This window comes from Diabrotica virgifera, chromosome 7, assembly GCF_917563875.1.
Source record: "Diabrotica virgifera virgifera chromosome 7, PGI_DIABVI_V3a".
Taxonomy (NCBI): domain Eukaryota; kingdom Metazoa; phylum Arthropoda; class Insecta; order Coleoptera; family Chrysomelidae; genus Diabrotica; species Diabrotica virgifera.
In genome coordinates this window covers 243530758-243552385 of record NC_065449.1, presented here as the reverse complement: position 1 = coordinate 243552385, position 21628 = coordinate 243530758, and the positions used below count along the sequence as shown (strand labels likewise).

Here is a 21628-nt window from a genome sequence, read left to right as displayed (position 1 = left end):
AAATTGTCGACTTTTTTTCGTCCCACCAATTCAATTTGATGTGAATTCTTAGAAGAATGATCTATTAAAAATTTCAATATGGAATTTTACCAAAACGTTGAAAATTCGGATGGCCCGAAAGCCTCGTCCGGGACGCCGGGACACGACTTCGTAATTCGGGCCATGTCCCGGATTTTTCGGGCTAGTTGGTCACACTAAATATACTGCATACTGCATTTAAACCATTCCCTCAAGTTTTTAAGCCAGAATATTCTTCGTCTTCCCACATTTCGCGTTCCTCGTATTTTGATCTGCATAATAAGTTGTAATAAGCCCGCAAGGCTTGTGGGCTTGCGGGCTTATAAAACAAAACAAATATTGCAAACCATCGAAGAAAATAGAAACATGAGAGTATTGAAATCAAATTTAACTAAAGGAAAATCGAAGATAACTAAAATCAAAAACCAACAGGGGAATACGGTGACGGAAAAAACTCAAATAATCAAGGAAATACAAACGTTCTACAAGAATCTTTATACATCCACTATACAGAACCACGGAACAGACCATAGAACAATTCTAAACGTCGGCTCGGAAACTCTCCCTAAAATAACTTCTTCGGAAATTAGATATGCCTTACAGCAAATGAAGAATAAAAAAGCTCCTGGCGAGGATCATATAACGTCTGAAATGTTAAAAATGGGTGGCAACACCGTTGTAGAGGTTGTGGAAGTCTTGCTGAATAGGTGTCTAATAGAGAAAAGAATACCCAATCTGTGGGAAAACGCCGAAATAATACTTTTACACAAGAAAGGAGACACTACTAATATTGAAAACTACAGGCCTATAAGTTTGTTGTCACATTTATACAAATTGCTAACAAGAATAATAACCAACCGCATAACACAAAAACTTGATTTATACCAACCGGTTGAACAGGCGGGATTTCGAAAAGGGTTTGGTACTAACGATAACTTACAAACCATCAAAACACTGGTAGAAAAAACCACAGAATATAATGTACCCTTACATATGGCATTTATTGACTTTCACAAGGCTTTCGATAGTATTGAAACCTGGTCCTTTTTGTCAGCCCTCAGGGATGCTCGAATAGACTCACGGTACACTACACTCATTAAAAACATTTATAAACAGGCCACATCCCACATCAAAATCAATGAAGACCAAAAACCGAAATAATACGCCTTGGTAAAGGTATTAGACAAGGTGATACTATTTCACCAAAATTTTTTACCTTAGCATTGGAAAATGTATTCAAACAGCTCGACTGGGAGGAAAAAGGTCTAAACATTGATGGTGTACGTTTGAGTCATTTGAGGTTTGCGGACGACATAGTATTATTCAGTACAGATATGAAGGAACTGGTGCAAATGATGAAGGAACTAAACCAGCAGTCAAATAAAATAGGTCTCAAAATGAATCTTCAGAAAACAAAAATAATGAGTAATGTACAAACTAATCTTGTTATTGACAACGTCAGTCTTGAAAATGTAGACCACTATATATATCTTGGACATACCATCAAAATCGGCAAAGAAAACCAAATAGCCGAAATAAAAAGACGCATACAATTGTCTTGGGTAGCTTTCGGCAAGTTAAGCTTTATCTTGAAGAATAGAGATATACCAATGTGTCTAAAACGTAGAGTTTATGACAAATGTATCTTGCCTGTAACTACATATGGACTGGAGACCATGGCCTTTACAAAGAAAACCTTAGAGCAGCTCAGTACAACTCAAAGAGCGATGGAGAGGGCCATACTAGGGATTAGTTTGACAGACAAAATTCGAAATATCGACATTCGTGAAATAACAAAGATTACTGATGTCGCAGAACGTATAGCAAGGCTCAAGTGGCAATGGGTCGGACATGTTGCCCGAGATAATCCCGAAAAATGGACACAAAGACTAACAAACTGGAGACCAAGAGAAAACAGGCGAGGAGTAGGTAGACCGCAGAAGAGGTGGGCAGATGGTATCAAACAAGTCGCGGGCAAGCAGTGGATGAGAATTGCCAAGAGTAGAAATCGATGGAAGCAAATGGAAGAGGCCTATGTCCAGCAGTGGACGAACACAGGCTGAAGAAGAAGAAGAAGAATAAGTTGTAATAATATTATTTCCACTTCATTTCCTATCCTTCTAGTTACCGCTGTCCGTTTGACGTTCTTTGATATTTATTCATGATATTCGTAGGATTCTTCTGCAACACCAAAATTCAAACGCGGCCTTCAAATTCTAAACTTATTTAGATGTACCTACTTGTCTTAGTGTCCACGATGTGAAGACATAAAAATATTAGATAACAAGTAACATACAAGCATCCCTGGGCCTGGTTCTAACCTTATATCCTGACAACAAAGATATTTCAACCATTCAACTAAATATTTCAACCATTACATCAATAACATCTTCTTCAATGAGTTTTAATAATTCGGTGGGCACATTATCTGTTTCAGTAGCTTTGCCCTCTTGTGTGTTTTTGATGATATAGACGACTTCTTTTCGTAATATTGGTGGTCCGGTACCTTATGTGGTTTCTAATGACAGTTCTTCCCTTTCATAAGAGTTGTTGTATGTAATTGGTCCATTGACACAACCACCACAACCTTTCTTCTACATTAGTAATAATAATGCCCTTTATAATTTTTATGGATATTTGTTCTTGTTCTTTCTCTAGAACCTGTCACTTCTTTGATGTTTTTGTGTAAATTAAAGCTGTCGTACTTTTTATCCAGATCTTCTATATCCTTGCATCTGTCGGAGAGCCACCTATCTTTTGCCTCTCGAATTTTCTTTCTGGTGTGTCTGTGAATTTCTTTTTATTTATTCAGGTTTTTTGCTTTATGTTTTCTTCATTCTTCCGTAAGTTCAAGAATTTCTGCTGGTCATCCAAGGTTTTCTTTTTTCTCAAACTGGTTTGTGGGTTTCTTTTCCAAATCATATTAGGGCATGTTAAATTTTTCCCCATTTTTGGTCAATAGTTAGAATTCCTATCGTCTTTTTTATCTTATCTTCTTTGACTGTACATTCTATTTGATTTCTGACTAATTTGTCAATTAGTCAGAATTGAAATGATCATGGTACTTATTTATTATTCCAATGTTTGAAAGATCTTTTAATTTATATATGTATAGAATTTTTCCTTTAGAATTTTGGATTTTTGACTGACATAATTGGCAAATTTAAAAAATGTAAGCATTCTAACGTCTTAATTAATTTTACAGTAGAATATCGGTTTTCACTATGACTATGATCCTCCAATACATTTATAGATATTTTGATGTTTAAGTTAATACAATTAATATAATGCTAATATAAGTTTATTTCAATTTTTAAACAGATCGAAAGGTCCGAATGGTCGTGAGTTCGAATCTCACCAGGGTAGAGAATTTTTCAGTTATTTTAAATTAATAGATGAAAATACACTGGGGTGCAAAATTAACCGGACACCTTAAAAATGGGTCATTTTTGATGTTTCGAATTTTCTAAACCTGTTGTCCGATTTAAGTGATTTTTTAATATGTTATAACCTTATTCTTGAGTGTAGCAATAAAACTGTGTTTTTTTCTCAAACCTTGTGGAATATTCTAGCATTTATAAAATACTCAAGTTAAAAAATAACTATGACCTCATGTTTTCTAGACATTCTGTTTTTTTATTCATTCGCTTATGTTGGACCGTAAAAAAGTTAGGTGGCGGTCCTGTGCTGTAAATTGTAAGACGTGTTTCAACGTAGCTCCGAAATTAAACCCAATTTTATTAAATTCGAGCGCCCAAGAATTATCAAAATAGTGTTTAAGTGTCAATATAGTGCCTACACTACTGACGGAGAGACGGTAAAAATTTAAAATTGAATATTAGCAAAGATCACGATTATTCACATTTAATTGCCTTGAGAAGAAATCTAGTTTGTGAGGGGACGACCAGAACAAGATTTTTTATCGCGGGGCAATTAAGATATCGTTCTACTTGACGTTTTTAACCTTTTACAATTTTCCAATATAAAAATTCAACCTCTAACCAATTTGTGTTAAAACCTACATCATCATCATTCTCTTTGCCTTATCCCTATGCGGGGTCGGCTTCCCTAATTGCATTTCTCCACACAATTCTGTCTTGGGTCATATCAATGTTAATCCCCTTTACCAACATGTCCTGCCTTATCGCCTCCCCCCAGGTCTTCTTTGGTCTTCCTCTCCTACTCCTTCCAGGAATCTGCACTTCAGCTATTCTTCGTATTGGGTGATTAACGTCTCGACGTTGAACATGACCGAACCATCTTAACCTATGCTCTCTCATTTTGGCATCAATTGGTGCCACACCTAGACTTCCCCTAATATACTCATTTCTAATTTTATCCTTCTTTGTCACTCCACTCATCCATCTAAGCATTCTCATTTCCGCCACATGCATTCGTTGTTCCTCTTTCTTTTTCACTGCCCAACATTCAGTTCCGTACATCATAGCCGGTCTTATGGCTGTTTTATAGAATTTTCCCTTCAGCTTCATTGAAATTTTTCTGTGTTAAAACCTACATAAGGAATTTTTTCAAAGATTTTTTTCAATACTTTTTATAGTGGTAGAGGAGGCTAAGCGGGGATTTTTGCAGTTACTCGAGCGCGTCAGATTATCATATGGGAAGAAACCTGGTGCCCTGCAGATGTACCTCTACTATATATTAGCTCTTAACACAAGAGAGTTCGTTAACGGGGGCCCGAAAAAAAAAATCTATCCTTAAAAATACTCGAAATTGTCAGATTAAGATAAGGTAAGTTAAGGACATGCAAAACAGTGAATGTATATTTCAAAAATCTGACGATTTGAGCGGGGCGGAAATGGGTAAGGAAATGGGCGAGTTGAAAAGTTTCACACAAAAAGCGAATAATTCGCGAAATGAACGTTAGATCGAAAAAGTAAAAAATACGTGTTCAATATTTTTAAAAAATCCATCGAATGATACCAAACACGACCCCCACAGAGAGGGTGGGGGGTAAATTTAAAATTTTAAATGCAAATCCGCGATATTTCGCAAAATAAACATTAGATCGAAAAACTGCAAAATACACTTAATCAATATTTTTGAAAAATCTATCGAATGGTACCAAACACGATCCCCACGGACGTGGGGTCGGGGGTTACTTTAAATTCTTAAATAGGAGCCCCAAATTTTTATTCCAGATTTGGATTCTTTACGTAAAAATAATAATAGAAGAGATAACAACATTATTCCAAAAAATTGTAAACAACATGACAGTACCAGAGGAATGGAGAGAGAGTATAACAATACCCATCTACAAGAAAGGCGTAAAGACAGATCCTACGAACTACCGAGGAATTACACTACTCAATTCTACATCAAAACTATTGACAAAAATTCTACCCCAAAAAATATATAAGAAAGCGGGTGTATCGGAAGAACAACAGGGTTTTCGCCCAAACAGATCTACAATAGACGCTATTTTCATAATGCGAAAATTAGTTGAGAAATCAATAGAATTCGACAAGCCCATGTTCACATGCTTTGTAGATCTGAAACAAGCATTCGACAGAGTACGATTAAAGGACGTGCTCAGTATCCTTGAAAAGAAAAACATAGGTCAGAGGTATAGAAACATTATAACGATCAGATGGACAAGAGGTCATGAAGGCTGAACCAGAAGGATCTGGACGATGTTATCCTTAGATGGAATAAGGAATGACCAAAGATAAAAAGGTCCTTTCGCCTACATTGACGAAACAGAGACCGCGTTGCTCAGTCGGAAGAGATGTGGGCATGGTTCTTTGGGTTGGGCTTCTGTTACAATGAAAGGTGTTAAATGAATAAACAATGGTATGCGAATAGAGCTAATGAAACGAAGATAGACAAAAGGTAAATAGATAACATTAACTGATGGTTTGACACTTGGACTCTAAGGAAACGGAATACTTAATACTCAAACGAAAATATAGGGCGCCAGGTATTTTGACCAAAAAAATACTCAAAGGAACAATAATTAACGAAACATAACTCAACAATAACAAATTAGCAAGAATGCTACGACAAAACAACATTGTTCTTAGTCTTGAGCTGTAAATAATAAATAAAAAACGACATCGTACACTTTAACAAAACATTTATTAAAATACTCAATAATAATACTCTAAAGATACTCAAAAAAATTTACATGGTGAAAATGTCTTTTATTTAAATATTAAAAATAAAAAACAAGTGACCGGCATATATGTAAATGTCACTATTAACACTAAAAATGGGCTAAAACTGTAAGTCAATGAACTTATCCCACGGAAGAAACACAAACATAAGTTCCTTGTTCTGGACACGCGAGAAGACATCTCAATACTTCTAATAAAGGATGCGTAACTTACTTGAAACAGATGTAGAGGATGCCCTTAGAGGCATTCTTTATCTAGGCCAGGTCATTTACCCAGCGGCGAAGTCGAAATAAAAGGAACGACAAAGAATAGCTTTGGCCACAGTGTAATGTGGATTCAGGTGCTAGCGATAGGTGATAACTGGGACTTGGGCCAGGGACCAGCCCTGTGAACAAAATTAAGTATTCACAGCGAGTGTTCTATAAAGAAAAGGGGTTTGTAAAGACTTACCAGAAGAAAATTCTAGGCTGGTCCATCACAAAACAACTAACGTCCACTACATGACTGACACGGCTTAACTTACTGCCACAAAGTTTAACTCACGAATGCCAAGATATCTCAGATTTCTGCTTAAATAAGACTGACGGCTTGGGGTACGCGACTTGCCAACGGTCGCCACAGAAATGCAAAAAAGGGCCTTATTAACAGTATAAAGGGCTTAGCAAGCCTAATACTTAAAATGAGTTATGGGATGCAAGGCCCATATCATTCACCAGAAAGCTATTAAAGTCTAACATTCGACTCTATCGATAGCACACATGTGTTTCTAAGAAAAACACGGCACTAGAGATTCTGAAGTCTACAGGGAAATAAGTTAAAATCCATGTAGCAATGAAAACTGAATTAAATTCTACACTGGGAAAACTTAAACGTTATACAGCTTCCCCCCACGATTTAAACCGTGGTGTAATACCACTGTTTACAATCGGAGTCTGCAGTAAGCACCATAAACAAAAGACTGACCATCAAGCAGTAGCCTGGAATAGTTGGTAGTCATCTAGATTTACTAAAATTGGTGGTGGTCCTCGAATTGCTTGAACACAAGTGACCAAATCAAAAAAAGCTAATAAGCAACTAAACTCAAACACCAAACTAAAAAGGGTTATCTCTATGATAAACTAAACGCAAATAAAACACAAAAACTGGGAACTATATATACAAGGATTACTCTAATTCTAAACGACTAAGTCAGCAAACACCTACAGTGTTGCTTAAATCCTTAACATAAAACTAAACATTCAACTCGAAAGTCGACTCAAAATATGGTTCGTTGACTCGCAAGTACAACAACCAATGGCAGATATCTACACAAATGGCTCTAGCCAAACTAAGAAGGTGGAACATACCAATGTTGAAGTTTTGGACGCGAAAATCAAAGTTGCTCCAGCTCAACAAAGGCGAGTAGCCAACAAGGTAACGTAGGCAAACTTCGTTATGGTTGTCCCCTCAACCGGTAACTAGGTAAGCGTCAAGCAATGCTAAGATTTTGACTGCAAGATCAAAGCAAAAAAGTCTCGAAATTTTATGACAGGGAAAGAAAACAAGTTGGCCAAAAGTTCCGTAAACATCTTGTGGGGTTAACCAAGGCGGAAAATTTTCAATCAAGAAACTCCCAGAAAAACAAGGAATGTAATCAGGACAAGATATGTCTGAATACATTATAAGATATTATTATAAATAACTTTAATAATATCTACTCAACTAAAATAAAATCAACTCCATTGGAATTAACTCAAAACCAAACGCAAAATTAGCACAAGCAAACTCAATACAAAAATATTTGTCATAGTGCTTCCACTAACAACAAACAAACTCGAGCTCTAACAAACTCGACTAAACGCATAGGTGCCTTGGAGTCTCTCATCCGGGACTTTATGAGCTACACTCAAAAATTGCCACGAAATCTTTCATTCGGGACTTTAATAATAACAGACGCACTAGTTATTGCTAGTGGTTTGCTTATTTGATTTCACTTTGCCGGTCTAGGACAAAGCATTTCGCAATCAAACGTTCTTAAAATAAGTATAATGTTCACAGAACACTAACTCAAAAAAATATTTACTGCTATCCCGATAACATGAACCGGAAGAGCCTAAACAAATTCAAACAGCAAACATAATACAAAAGCAAATAAACACGAGTAACATATAAAATTACCAAAGCACAATTACTATCTCACGTAACGAATAAATTCGAACTCAAACAAAAGGAATAGAGAAGTTAGTAAAACATGCCAAGGAGTTCTCAACAAAGAAATATAGAAAGAAATGAACAAAGGAAAGTTCAGATAATTGTCGAAATCTACCTTTAATTAGGACCGGAAGTAATTACGCATACTAGACGCCTTATTATTATAATATATATGATAAAATATTATTATAAAGGTACTTAAATCGTTAGGTTAAATCACAGGTAGCTCACAGGTAGGGAAGTGTCACAATTTAATAGGGACTTAGGTCCTAAATAGATACGACATTTTATCGAAATACTATTTTATGAAAGCCGCAAGAATAAAATTGATTCTGTAAATACATCTGGGCCTAGTACGTGCCTGTATTTAACAAAAAAATTTCACCCTTTATTAGCCGACACAAAATTGCCAAGACATTATCCTAATTCACCCAAACTATCGACAGAACTAACAATAATTACTCGAATTCTTTTACTCGAAACAAAAAAATATTTGCATTATCTGCTAACTAAACATCGAAAATTTATATTCACGAGTCAAACTACTTGTGAAATATAAACAAGCAATAAGATGCTACTTTTTACATCTCATTAATACCTAAAATAGGGTCATAGCCCTTTAAAAATATCTACTATCAAAATAAGTGTATCTACAAGCTTTTGCGGTTGCAACATATGCTAAATAAAAGCTAATAAAAACATTACGCCTCTTTATCTGAAATTAGGGTCAAAAGACACACTTAAATACCTCTAGCCCTGACAGATGTTATTGGGGGTGGAACAAGAATTTTGAAATGTCAACCACCTTATCGTAGGCTAGTCGAAAAATATTAAGATTACCTAACGGTAAACGAAGACTCTACACTGAAAAAAGGAATATTTTCTGGACAGGAAGTAGTTTTGTACCGAATAGATTTTAGAATGCTGATATTGGAATGGTAAAACATAATTTCTCAAACATATTTCACAACAGCATGCGCCGAGGTCTTTCACTCGCGACTAATAGCTAATTGTAAAAAACAATTTCTGGAATGGACAGCTTAACTTCTTTCATTTAAGACTTAAATCACAAACCTAAAACAATAGCATGACGGAAAGCTGCAGGACTCTTTCATTCTCCAGACTAACACCACGCCATGACTAAAAACTCTCTAAAACCACTCAAAACATTCTGGTACTGAAAAACATACGATATCAACCAAATAGGATATCATCAAAAATACATAACCACATAAAAATCCAAAAATATACTGCACAGAAATCATTACAACAATACTATTCTACGAGGTCAGAAAAGATTGGTCATAAAACCGGACAGAACAATATCGTTGAACGACGAAGAAGCATGTACCCGAAAATTTAGAAGACAACGCAATAATAATAGTGATAGTTGCTACCTCTAAAAACAGTTACAAAGCATTTCATGACTCAAAAACGGTACCTAAATGCAATAAAATAAACGCAATACAGTACAAAAAATATACCGCAACACAATACATATACAAAAAATATAAAAAGTAAAATGCACAATAAAACGATATAAAGCAAACTACAATAAATCACAAAAGTTGCAAAGTACGGCACAAAATAAACGTAAAAATCAAAAAGTTAAACAATTACAACTTCTTTGTGATTTGCTACAAAAAATACACAGCTCAAGATCTAGATACCTTTACCTTAATTAGATACATAGCAAAAGACGTATCCCTTTGACATAAGGAAAAGTAATAAAAATGCTCAAATTTACTCAAGTAAAATATATCTAAAGAAAAAAGATCGATACTATACTATATACTTCACAGAATGGTACTCTAGAATGCGAAAAAGCAGGAATGAAAGTGTAAGGTACTACACTGACATTTAAATACTAAAAACGGAAATAAACAAACTAAAATGTGTCAAACTATTATTATCTATTAGCGAAAAATAACTCAAAAAATATTTTATCAATAAAAATAGCTACAAATTAGCCAAACTTAAACAAAACAAAAAAAGAAGAAAAATCAGGTCTAATAGGAACATGATAAAAAAGAAAATCATGCTTCACGCATAGACATGAAAATTTGTATAGCCCGCGAAAAGGCAATTGACAAAGCTCTACGAAATTATGTATAAAGCAACCATAGGTAACAGAAGAAGTCCCACGTAATTTGTATAAGGCTCCACGAGAGGGGCGCCATTTTGTATAACGATCAGATGGACAAGAGGTCATGAAGGCTGAACCAGAAGGATCTGGACGATGTTATCCTTAGATGGAATAAGGAATGACCAAAGATAAAAAGGTCCTTTCGCCTACATTGACGAAACAGAGACCGCGTTGCTCAGTCGGAAGAGATGTGGGCATGGTTCTTTGGGTTGGGCTTCTGTTACAATGAAAGGTGTTAAATGAATAAACAATGGTATGCGAATAGAGCTAATGAAACGAAGATAGACAAAAGGTAAATAGATAACATTAACTGATGGTTTGACACTTGGACTCTAAGGAAACGGAATACTTAATACTCAAACGAAAATATAGGGCGCCAGGTATTTTGACCAAAAAAATACTCAAAGGAACAATAATTAACGAAACATAACTCAACAATAACAAATTAGCAAGAATGCTACGACAAAACAACATTGTTCTTAGTCTTGAGCTGTAAATAATAAATAAAAAACGACATCGTACACTTTAACAAAACATTTATTAAAATACTCAATAATAATACTCTAAAGATACTCAAAAAAATTTACATGGTGAAAATGTCTTTTATTTAAATATTAAAAATAAAAAACAAGTGACCGGCATATATGTAAATGTCACTATTAACACTAAAAATGGGCTAAAACTGTAAGTCAATGAACTTATCCCACGGAAGAAACACAAACATAAGTTCCTTGTTCTGGACACGCGAGAAGACATCTCAATACTTCTAATAAAGGATGCGTAACTTACTTGAAACAGATGTAGAGGATGCCCTTAGAGGCATTCTTTATCTAGGCCAGGTCATTTACCCAGCGGCGAAGTCGAAATAAAAGGAACGACAAAGAATAGCTTTGGCCACAGTGTAATGTGGATTCAGGTGCTAGCGATAGGTGATAACTGGGACTTGGGCCAGGGACCAGCCCTGTGAACAAAATTAAGTATTCACAGCGAGTGTTCTATAAAGAAAAGGGGTTTGTAAAGACTTACCAGAAGAAAATTCTAGGCTGGTCCATCACAAAACAACTAACGTCCACTACATGACTGACACGGCTTAACTTACTGCCACAAAGTTTAACTCACGAATGCCAAGATATCTCAGATTTCTGCTTAAATAAGACTGACGGCTTGGGGTACGCGACTTGCCAACGGTCGCCACAGAAATGCAAAAAAGGGCCTTATTAACAGTATAAAGGGCTTAGCAAGCCTAATACTTAAAATGAGTTATGGGATGCAAGGCCCATATCATTCACCAGAAAGCTATTAAAGTCTAACATTCGACTCTATCGATAGCACACATGTGTTTCTAAGAAAAACACGGCACTAGAGATTCTGAAGTCTACAGGGAAATAAGTTAAAATCCATGTAGCAATGAAAACTGAATTAAATTCTACACTGGGAAAACTTAAACGTTATAACATAATCAAAGAGCTCAATAGATCCAACAAAACACGAATTAAAACCACACACGGGCTCACGGAAGAAATCAAAATCAATGCAGGCATTAGACAAGGGGACAGCCTCAGTCCATGCCTATTTAATTTAATAATGGATGAAGTTATAGGTAGTGTTAACATAATGAATCAGGGATACAAAATGGGTAACCGAACCATGAGAATACTTTGCTACGCAGATGATGCAATCTTAATAGCCGAAAACGAAGATGACTTACAACGCCTACTACAAAAATTCAAAATAACCGCCGAAAAGTATAACCTGACACTATCCAAAGAGAAAACCCAATCGATGGTAATATCCAGGAACCCAATTAGATGTAAGTTAGTAGTGGACGACCAAATAATCGAACAGGTAATGGATTGCAGATACTTAGGTGTGGAAATATCTAGCGACAGGCATCTGTGGCAAGAATCAAAACAGCAGGCAATGAAAGCAGCGAGAATATCTGGTTTCCTGAGGGATATAATCTGGCGGAATAAATATATGAGCACCGAAAGCAAAGTCCGCATTTATAAGACATGTGTTAGACCCGTACTGACATACGCAGCTGAGACAAGGGCCGAGACAACAAAGACCAAATAGATAATGAGAACAACAGAGATGAAAACCCTAAGATCCATAAGAGGTATCACACTCAGAGATAGAGTACGAAACGAAGACACATTGAGAGAGCTAGGCGTTCAGGACGTAGTGAGATGGACAAGAGCGCGACGACGCATGTGGAGGGACCACGTAGATCGGATGGACCCTGAACGTATGGCGCATTGGGCGAAAACACAGAAGCCCAACACCAAGCGACCCATAGGAAGACCCAAAAAACGATGGTACGAGAGTTGGAGCTCCGGATCGCAGCAAAGATTGTAACAGAAGAAACAGGAAATAGTCCTATTACAAGAAGAAGAAGAACACGTAAATTAAGCAACTTTTATTCGAAACATTTTTTCAAATTATGGATAGATGGCGCTATAATCGGAAAAAACGATTGTTTCAAATGGAAAATTAAATTAAAAATGGAAAGTCCCCACTAAAATGGAAAACTTTACTTAACTGTTTTTGGTTTTAGGACCTACTCTTCACAACCCAATAGGTCCCCAAAGCGCTTGAGTGATTGCACATTAAGCATACTTCGCTCCCCTACTATAGTGGTACTTTAACATTTTTTGACCGTAGTTCTGAAGATGTCTTTGTAAGTCGAAAGCGCTCATCTATTAGGAATTAATAAATTTTACACCCTTCAAAAATACTTTTCTTTTCCCAGTCATTCACTAAATTTATAGATGTATTGAATTTTCCTCGTATATTTCTTGTTCTGACAGAAGCCTCCTAATTAGTGATTTCCTTGGAGCAATCAACTCCATAATATGGATATTATAATTACCAAAACTTTTAGATATTGTGGTTCATCCATCTTACAATTTGAAGACGCACTTTATCAAGTTGTGTGAGATGTTACCTGGTTCGTGCTTTAACGTCGGGGAGACATTTGAGAGAAGACGAGTTATAAGTTTAACTCACGTTAATTGCTTGTTAATACCGCGGTACTGGCTTTTTAAGAACAACGCCGACAATACCTGGAACATGTGAGTATTTAACAATACGTTAATTATACATTTCATCCTCCAATCAGTTGAATTTATATGGTGAGAATTTGAAAACGAAAAAAAATTCAAATTGTGTCGATGTACTTAAGATATTTACGTGAAAATCACGTGAAACCTAAGAAATTAATCAATGACACAGCCTAAAAAATAAGAAAATGTTGCTATAGAAGTAATAAAGTTGGACTACTTTTGATAGGTTCATCATATTCTATACTAAAGTTCTTATTGTAAGAAAGAAAACAACATTCGCGACTGGGTAATATTAGGACTATTTTCAACAGATATTCAGATCTGTTTACAACTTTCCAATAAAATGGGCATATTTTTGCATGCGAGAATAAAAACCATCATCATCCGTTGGTTACAGCTACAGCTCTTCGTGAGTCTTGACTTGCCTCAAAACTTTCTTCCATCCTTCCCTGTTGACTGTCTTTCCCATCCCTTACTCCAATCTCCCTTAAATATTCCTGCACATCGTCAAGATATCTGAGTTTCCCCCTTCTTATCCTTCCGACCGGCCTATTTAGCATAGTTATATCAGCAAGATCACTTTCATCCATCCGCATAACGTGGCCCACCCATCTTGGCCTGTTTATTTCTTCCAAAAAGAGCAACCTCACACTGCGCAAAAATTGGAGAAGAATATCCTTGTTTACTGCCGCAAATAAAATTTTCACGACCATCATACTAAAAAGATATACAAAAAAAGTTAAATTTCGAGCTAACCAAGTAAGCTTTAGACCAGAATCCTCCTGCAGAGACCACATTTACTGAGAGTATTAATGGAACAGTCGGTTGAATCGACTAATCGGTTGAATGGAACACAACCCTATATATGATTTTTGTCGATTTCGAGAGTGCCTTTTGACAGATTTTAGAGTTAAGAAACATGACAGCATGACACACAATGGGATCAACAGTGACGAATTTAATATACTTATTGGAGTCAGAGAGGAGTGCGTACTTTCACCGTTTCTTTTTAATATATAGCAGTAAACTCTTGTTCTCTCCAAAATAGACTCCGTCAAAAGATGGATACACTGGACGTTAACCACACGCCTAAGCAATCTAGAATACGCCGACGATATCTCCCTATTAGGACAAAGGTTCAAAGATGTGGCTGACCAATTGGAAACACTTTCCACTAAAGCCAATAAAATATGTTTGAAAATCAATATTAATCCAAATCCATGAGCAAGAAACAACATACTATTTACTATTAACAACATGCAGATTAAAAATGTGGAAAATTTTACGTATCTTGGAAATGTCATAACAGAAAGCGGAGGTAGAGAAGACGATATTCATATGAGGATACGAAAAGCTCAGCAAGCTTTTACAAACCCTATTTGGAGGTCTGGCCAATAAACTACAAAAACAAAGATCCAAATATTCCAGTCAAATATCATGTCTGTGGGAAGACTACGCAAACGATGGAATGACAAATTACTGGAGGCACATTGAAAAACAGACAAAGTCATGTATGCATAAAAATAAGAAGAAAAAGAAGAAATAATTTTTATGTCTTGAAGCTTCTTAATTTTTTTTCATTTGTTTTTAAAATAGTTGTGTAATTAACAATGTTTTTTAGGGTGCTAGGTTTTCTAAACAGACATATTCCAAATACAAAAAAAGCTTTTAAATGGTTTGTCCGCGAACAAAAGTTCAAGAAATACAAAAAGAAATTGGTGGAGCAGCTTCTACAGCAAAAACGAGTGTGCAATGATAATTCCATACACAATGTACCCTATAGCATCCGTTTAAAAGAAGGTTTTGATATCTAAAATTATAAGTGTAGAAAAATATATAGTATAAAGATTAGATTATTTTTTTTTATTCTGCCTAAATTTCAAATTTCTTTTTGCTTTATTTTCTGGTCGCGAGGTTTGTCTATTACTGGCAATAACAATATTTAATGTCTTCTAGCGCCAGCACTAAAACACTACGAATTAATAACGTTTATCCATGTAACTGTACCAATTTATATTTTATACTCTTCTTCTTCTTCATGTGCCGTGCTCAATTATCGAACGTTGGCTATCAAATTGGCTAAAGCAATTTTGTTAACGGCAGCTCGGAGATGCAGAGGATCTGTTATACCATTCTCTCAGGTTTTGAAGCCATGTTGTTCTTCTTCGACCTGCCCCTCTTCTTCCGTCTACCTTGCCTTGTATTATTAAATGGAGTATATTATATCTCTCTGGGTGTCGCATAAAATGGCCAAAATATTCAAGTTTTCGATTTTTAACTGTTCTGACGACTTCCGTGACTTTTCCCATCCGGTGCAAAACAACTTCGTTACGAACCCTATCCAGCCAACTTATTCGTAGGATTCTTCGGTATACCCAAATTTCAAAGGCTTCCAATTTCTTGAGAAGAGTATCTGTTAAAGTCCAACCTTTGACACCGTATAAAAGAGTAGAGAACACATAACATCTCACTAATCTCATTTTAAGATTCAAAGTAATGTTGCTTCCACATAAAAGTTTCTTTATCTTAAAGAATGCAGCTCTGGCCTTCTCTATACGTATTCTTATTTCTTTGCTCATGTCCCAGTTTTCATTTAGATTACAACCAAGTTAGGTGATACTGTTAGTTCTCTCTAATTGTTCACCATAAGCTGTTACTACTTCCGGTTGTATTGGCGTCTTACTGACAACCATCACCTTGGTCTTTGCGGTGTTTAGCTTGAGTCCATATTCATCACACGTATACTAAGAACTTCAATTCGAATTTCTGTTATACATATAAAGTCGCCTTATTCTTCGAAACGCTTCGGGAACTGGGGCGTAGCATTGCCCCCTTCTTAAGAGATGGTTTCTCCTGGAACCTTATCGGGACTGGAACTGGATGCTCATATCGGCAACTGGACCCCTTTTTTACAACTAGCAGTTGTATTAATATTGAAATGATGAAATTGTTACTGGTATGAGCACATCATTAATTGTTAGGGTATAAGAAGTCAAATACTCACAATCTTATTGAAGATGTTTATTTTAAAACAGTTTGTGGGCGACCATTTCGGCATTCGCAATTTATATGCCATCGTCACGCTTTTGTAGAAACTAACAAGCTAAAAATTATTATCGTTTCAATATAGTGGACCTAGTTTACAATCAGGGTTCAGTCTAATTGTAACCTAGGTCAACTATATTGAAACGTTAATAACTATTTAGCTTGTTAGTTTCTACAAGGGTCTGACGATGGCATATAAATTGTGAATGCCGAAACCGGTCGAATATCGCCCACAAACTGTTTGAAAATAAATGACTTCAATAAGATTGTGAGTATTAGACCTCTAATACCATAACACATTATAAATATTGACTTTGAAATGTTTAGCACTTTTTTTGTAAGTAATTGATGGAAGTAAACAAATAAGACTTTCAGCTCGTGACGCTCACCGATATGATACCGGCATCAGGCATGGTCTGGTTCATAGGAATACTATCATATTCAAGCAGAATATTAGACATAATTTTATACTGGCACTATACAGGGCACATGTACCCTTCAGAGCAATTTGCAGTAGCTTGAGTTCTCCTTACAGCAGACTGTCAAAGTTCCTCCTAGACATAATACAGCCTTAAGCACACAACACAACAATCTTTATTAATGTTGTTAAGCTATTTTCTTGTGGCATTTCGGCAATTAACTAGTTTTGATGGGAAATAAGCTAAAAATAATGTCGTTGTCAAAAAATATTTTGAAAACGACACCCGATTTGGGCGTCGAAACGTTAATAAAATCATTTTTTTTTAGTAAAATTGTGGCTTATTTCCCATCAAAACTAGTTAACCTTTATTAAAACCTTTATTAAAATCTCACAATTCTTGCAAAAACTAGCAAAAATAGATTACAATTCCAACAATATGCTAGTCAGCTTCGATATCACCAGAATTTTTAATTAATGTGCTATTGGAGAAAACTGTAAAAATACTAGAGCCTAATTAGAGAGAAAAATTATACATTGACAACAAAAACCAAAGTGAATGTATTTTGAGAATGATTTACCAAGTCAAAAATGGAAACGTCAAATAAACTTATTTTAAAATAAAATTGTGATTAATTTCAAGTAAAAATAGTAGAAATAATAGCCATACCCCCATAAAACTCAAAAACTCAACTTCTCGACTGAATTTATTGCTGAATTCCTCTCTTAAATTATTGAGTGGAGTTTAGAGATTTTTTCAATGGAGTTTTGATAGAAATATAATCTGTCGCTGATTTTTAGCTCATTTTTGTAAGAAGTTGATGGATGTAAACAAATAAGACCTTCAGCTCGCGACGATGACCGATATGATACCGGAATCAGGAATCAGGCATGGTTTGGGACGTGAATACCGGTATGGCAGACTCGGCGGAGTGCAAGTGTAAGTAGAAATCTCATGAGAAAATGGTACTCTCATCTTAAAATTCAACCCAGCAAGAGTTATAGAAACCTTCGGTAACAAAAACCATATGGATCAAGTGCAAAATCAGTGACGGCATTGGAAAGGGGTGAATTCTTTCACACTGTATATCAATGGATAGCAGATAAACTTAACATTAAAAGAAAGTGAAAACAATTGAAAAATGGAAGAGGGTGTCCCTTTCACACTCTAGTTATAAGAAAACACCAGTAATATATGGGAAAGAGATGCAAGAACAGGCAAAGGGTTCATGGTCGCAGGCTGTTTAAGAATGTGACAAATTTCCAAAAAGTATCTTTTAAAAGAATTGTTTTCTCTTGCTAAAATCTCAGTGTTCCCAAAATCAGTATGATTTTCTGTAGACAGAACGTGTGTCGATAGTGCACAATAATGTTTAGAGCAATTGATATCACTGCGATGAGAAAAAATAAGACGTCCTTTCAATGAACGACCAGTTTGCCCGATATAGAACAATTGCCCGATACAGGGAAATTTTCCCGATATAGGATAATTTACCAATTGCTCATACATTTTTTATTCCAATTGGAGAAACAATAAGACATTTTTAATTCTAAAAATTGTTCTTCTATCGAAATAAAAGCAACACCCCCGTAAAACTGAACTATTGTTGAATTCCACCCTTAAATAATAATTATTGAGTGGAGTTTTTAAAAATTTCAGCTTTATGAAAAGGATTTTAAAACCTGTCGCTGAATTTTTAGCACTTTTTTTTGTAAGAAGCTGATGGATGTAAACAAACAAGACCTTCAGCGGGCGACGATGACCGATATGATACCGGCATCAGGAATCAGGCATGGTTTGGGGCGTGAATACCGGCATGGCAGACTCGGCGGAGTACAAGTGGAAGTAGAAATCTCGTGCAGTTCGATTCCGGCAGCGGACGGCGACTCTGTGAAAGTTGATCGCTTAAACGTTTCTACACGTGGTGCACGTGCTCCGTACCGAGACGACGACGAAGAGAAGACGCCGGCGTCGCGACGCGAGTAGACGACAACGTGGTTGAACAAGTGTGGAAGTGCCGGCATGTTGCACTGAGTGAAGTGACAGAGTTGTGCGCATGTGAGGAAAGGATGTCAAGGGATTAAAGGGCGGCATCATGGTGAGCTGTTTAAGGTGAGTGAGATCACGACCTTGACATTGGTGGTTGATGAAAAAGCGCAACATCCATTTCCAATGCCACATTTATTTTCTAGACTTCGAGGCTTACCGTGAAAGATCATTGAATATTTTGGATAAAATAATGAAAAAACAATTTTAACAATATTTTGTCAGTCGAATTAAAAAAAAAATCAAATTTGGTATAAAAACAGAATAATTTGAAATTTTCAAATTGTCATATTTTATTTACAAACATACATTAAATAAATATCTGTAATCCACAACTCCACAAGAAATTAATATGTATTATTTTTTTTTCTGATAGTGTTCATGTGTTCAGTTACATTTTAAGCACTAAATTCATATTTGTGTATCTGCTTACAAAATATTTGCACACTGAAAGACTTTTGACGATGTAAATATGAATCACAATACCGATTTGTCCAATGTCGTAACCAGGATGATCCTAAAGGGCGGTTCCAGGGGGGTATGACGCCACTGGAGTTGCCATTGTTTTCCTTGTATTGTATTTTTTAGCATCTCATACGTTGTGCACATTTGTAAACTTGAGATATCCCTCATATTTCCTTTTCCGGCAGCAACTTTCCATCCGGTGTCACAACATCCCTTTGAATTTGAATGACATTTGTACCCCTACATTTACAGTGTTGCCACTACTTTTCGGTTGACAGGTAAATAAGGGATGCCAACATTAACATTGATCTCGCAAAAATGCAAAAAGTCCCTTACGCATAGTATCTTGTATATTATTACTCTTGAATTTGTTTTTTGGATACATAAAGTTATGAACTATTTTCTTGTAGCATGTCGTTAAACATTGTGTTTATATAGAATTAGCCACAGTTGATTGTAATAACAATTACATTTTAACCTAACAAAATTTGACGTTGACGTTTCAATTTCCAGTCCGGAAATTGTTTTCAAAAAAATTATTAAGACAATTTTATTTAGGAGTGCATAAGTGCCAAGGAGTGTATCAGTGGTAAGAAGGCTATGTATTATCAATTGAGGATGATATACTTGGCTATGGTGTTGTAGGCAATAGCCATGCTTTGGCTAAAAAGATCTGAGGGTGAGGGTGTGCACGAGCACGACCCTGACATTGGTGTTTGATAAAAAAAGCGCAACATCCATTTCCAATGCCACATTTATTTTCTAGACTTCGAGGCTTACTGTGGAAGATCATTGAATATTTTGGATATAATAATGATAAAACAATTTTAACAATATTTTGTCAGTCCAATTTAAAAATCAAATTTGGTATAAAAACAGAATAATTTGAAATTTTCAAATTGTAATAATTTTATTTACAAATACATAAATAAATATCTGTTTTAATCCATAACTCCACAAGAAATTAATATGTATTATTTTTTTTCTAATAGTGTTCATGTGTTCAATTACATTTTAAGCACTAAATTTATATAGGTCTGGATCCCGCGTATGAAAAAAAAGTTGATTAATAGCAAGCTGAAAATTTGTTAATAGCTTAAGGGTGTCTAGTCGGATAAACTTTGATATATGGGAACACTGGAACAGGGGCAGTTTTAATTGTGGAACAGTTTAAAAATTTGGAACGGTCAGACCGCGAAAACGGCACACTTATTTTGTCCGACAGAATAGACTTAAACTCTCCGAACAGAGATTAAACTCTTATGCAAAAATCAGACTGCTATTTATCACCTGTCATAATTCCTGTCATTTGACATATTCTACATGTTCCACTCATTAAAACGCCCATTTGGTGATAAATAGCAGTCTGATTTTTGCATGAGAGTTTAATCTATGTTCGGAGAGTTTAAGTCTGTTCTGTCGGACAAAATAAATGTGCCGTTTTCGTGGTCTGACCGTTCCAAATTTTTAACCTGTTCCACAATTAAAACTGCCCCTGTTCCAGTGTTCCCATATATCAAAGTTTATCCGACTAGACACCCTTAAGCTATTAACAAATTTTCAGCTTGCTATTAATCAACTTTTTTTTCATACTCGGGATCCAGACCTAATATTTATGTATCTGCTTACAAAATATTTGCACATTTAAAGACTTTTGACGATGTAAGTAAATATGAATCACAATACAGAGTTGTTCAACGTCGTAACCAGGATGATCCTAAACGGAGATTCCAGGGGGTATGACGCCACTGGAGCCGTCATTGTTCTCCTTGTATTATATTTTTTAGCATCTCATACGTTGTGCACATTTGTCAACTTCTGATATCCCTCATCTTACCTTTTCTGGCAGCAACTTTCCATCCGGCGTCGTACCATCCCTTTGAATGACATTTATACCCCTACATTTCCAGTGTTGCCACTTTTCGGTTGACAGGTAAATAAGGGATGCCAACATTGACATTGCTCTCGCAAAAATGCAAAAACTCCCTTGCGCATGGTATCTTGTATATTTATTACTATTAAATTTGTTTTTTGGATACATAAAGTTAGGAAAGTATTTTTTCTACAACCACTATTCAAAGTGCACTTTTCTGCACGGTT

At 35.7% G+C, this 21628-nt stretch overlaps 1 protein-coding gene across 1 annotated transcript in view; it reads left to right on the top strand.

Annotated features, from left to right (window-relative positions):
• LOC114329268 (uncharacterized) overlaps positions 1–15388 on the top strand; it is a 48643-nt gene extending 33255 nt beyond the window's left edge. The window contains exons 6-7 of the mRNA XM_028278309.2: positions 13373–13562; positions 15175–15388. Coding sequence (XP_028134110.2) covers positions 13373–13562; positions 15175–15367 — 383 coding nt within the window. The 3' untranslated portion in view covers positions 15368–15388. The remainder of the gene's footprint in view (positions 1–13372; positions 13563–15174) is intronic.
• Positions 15389–21628: the final 6240 nt, after the last annotated feature.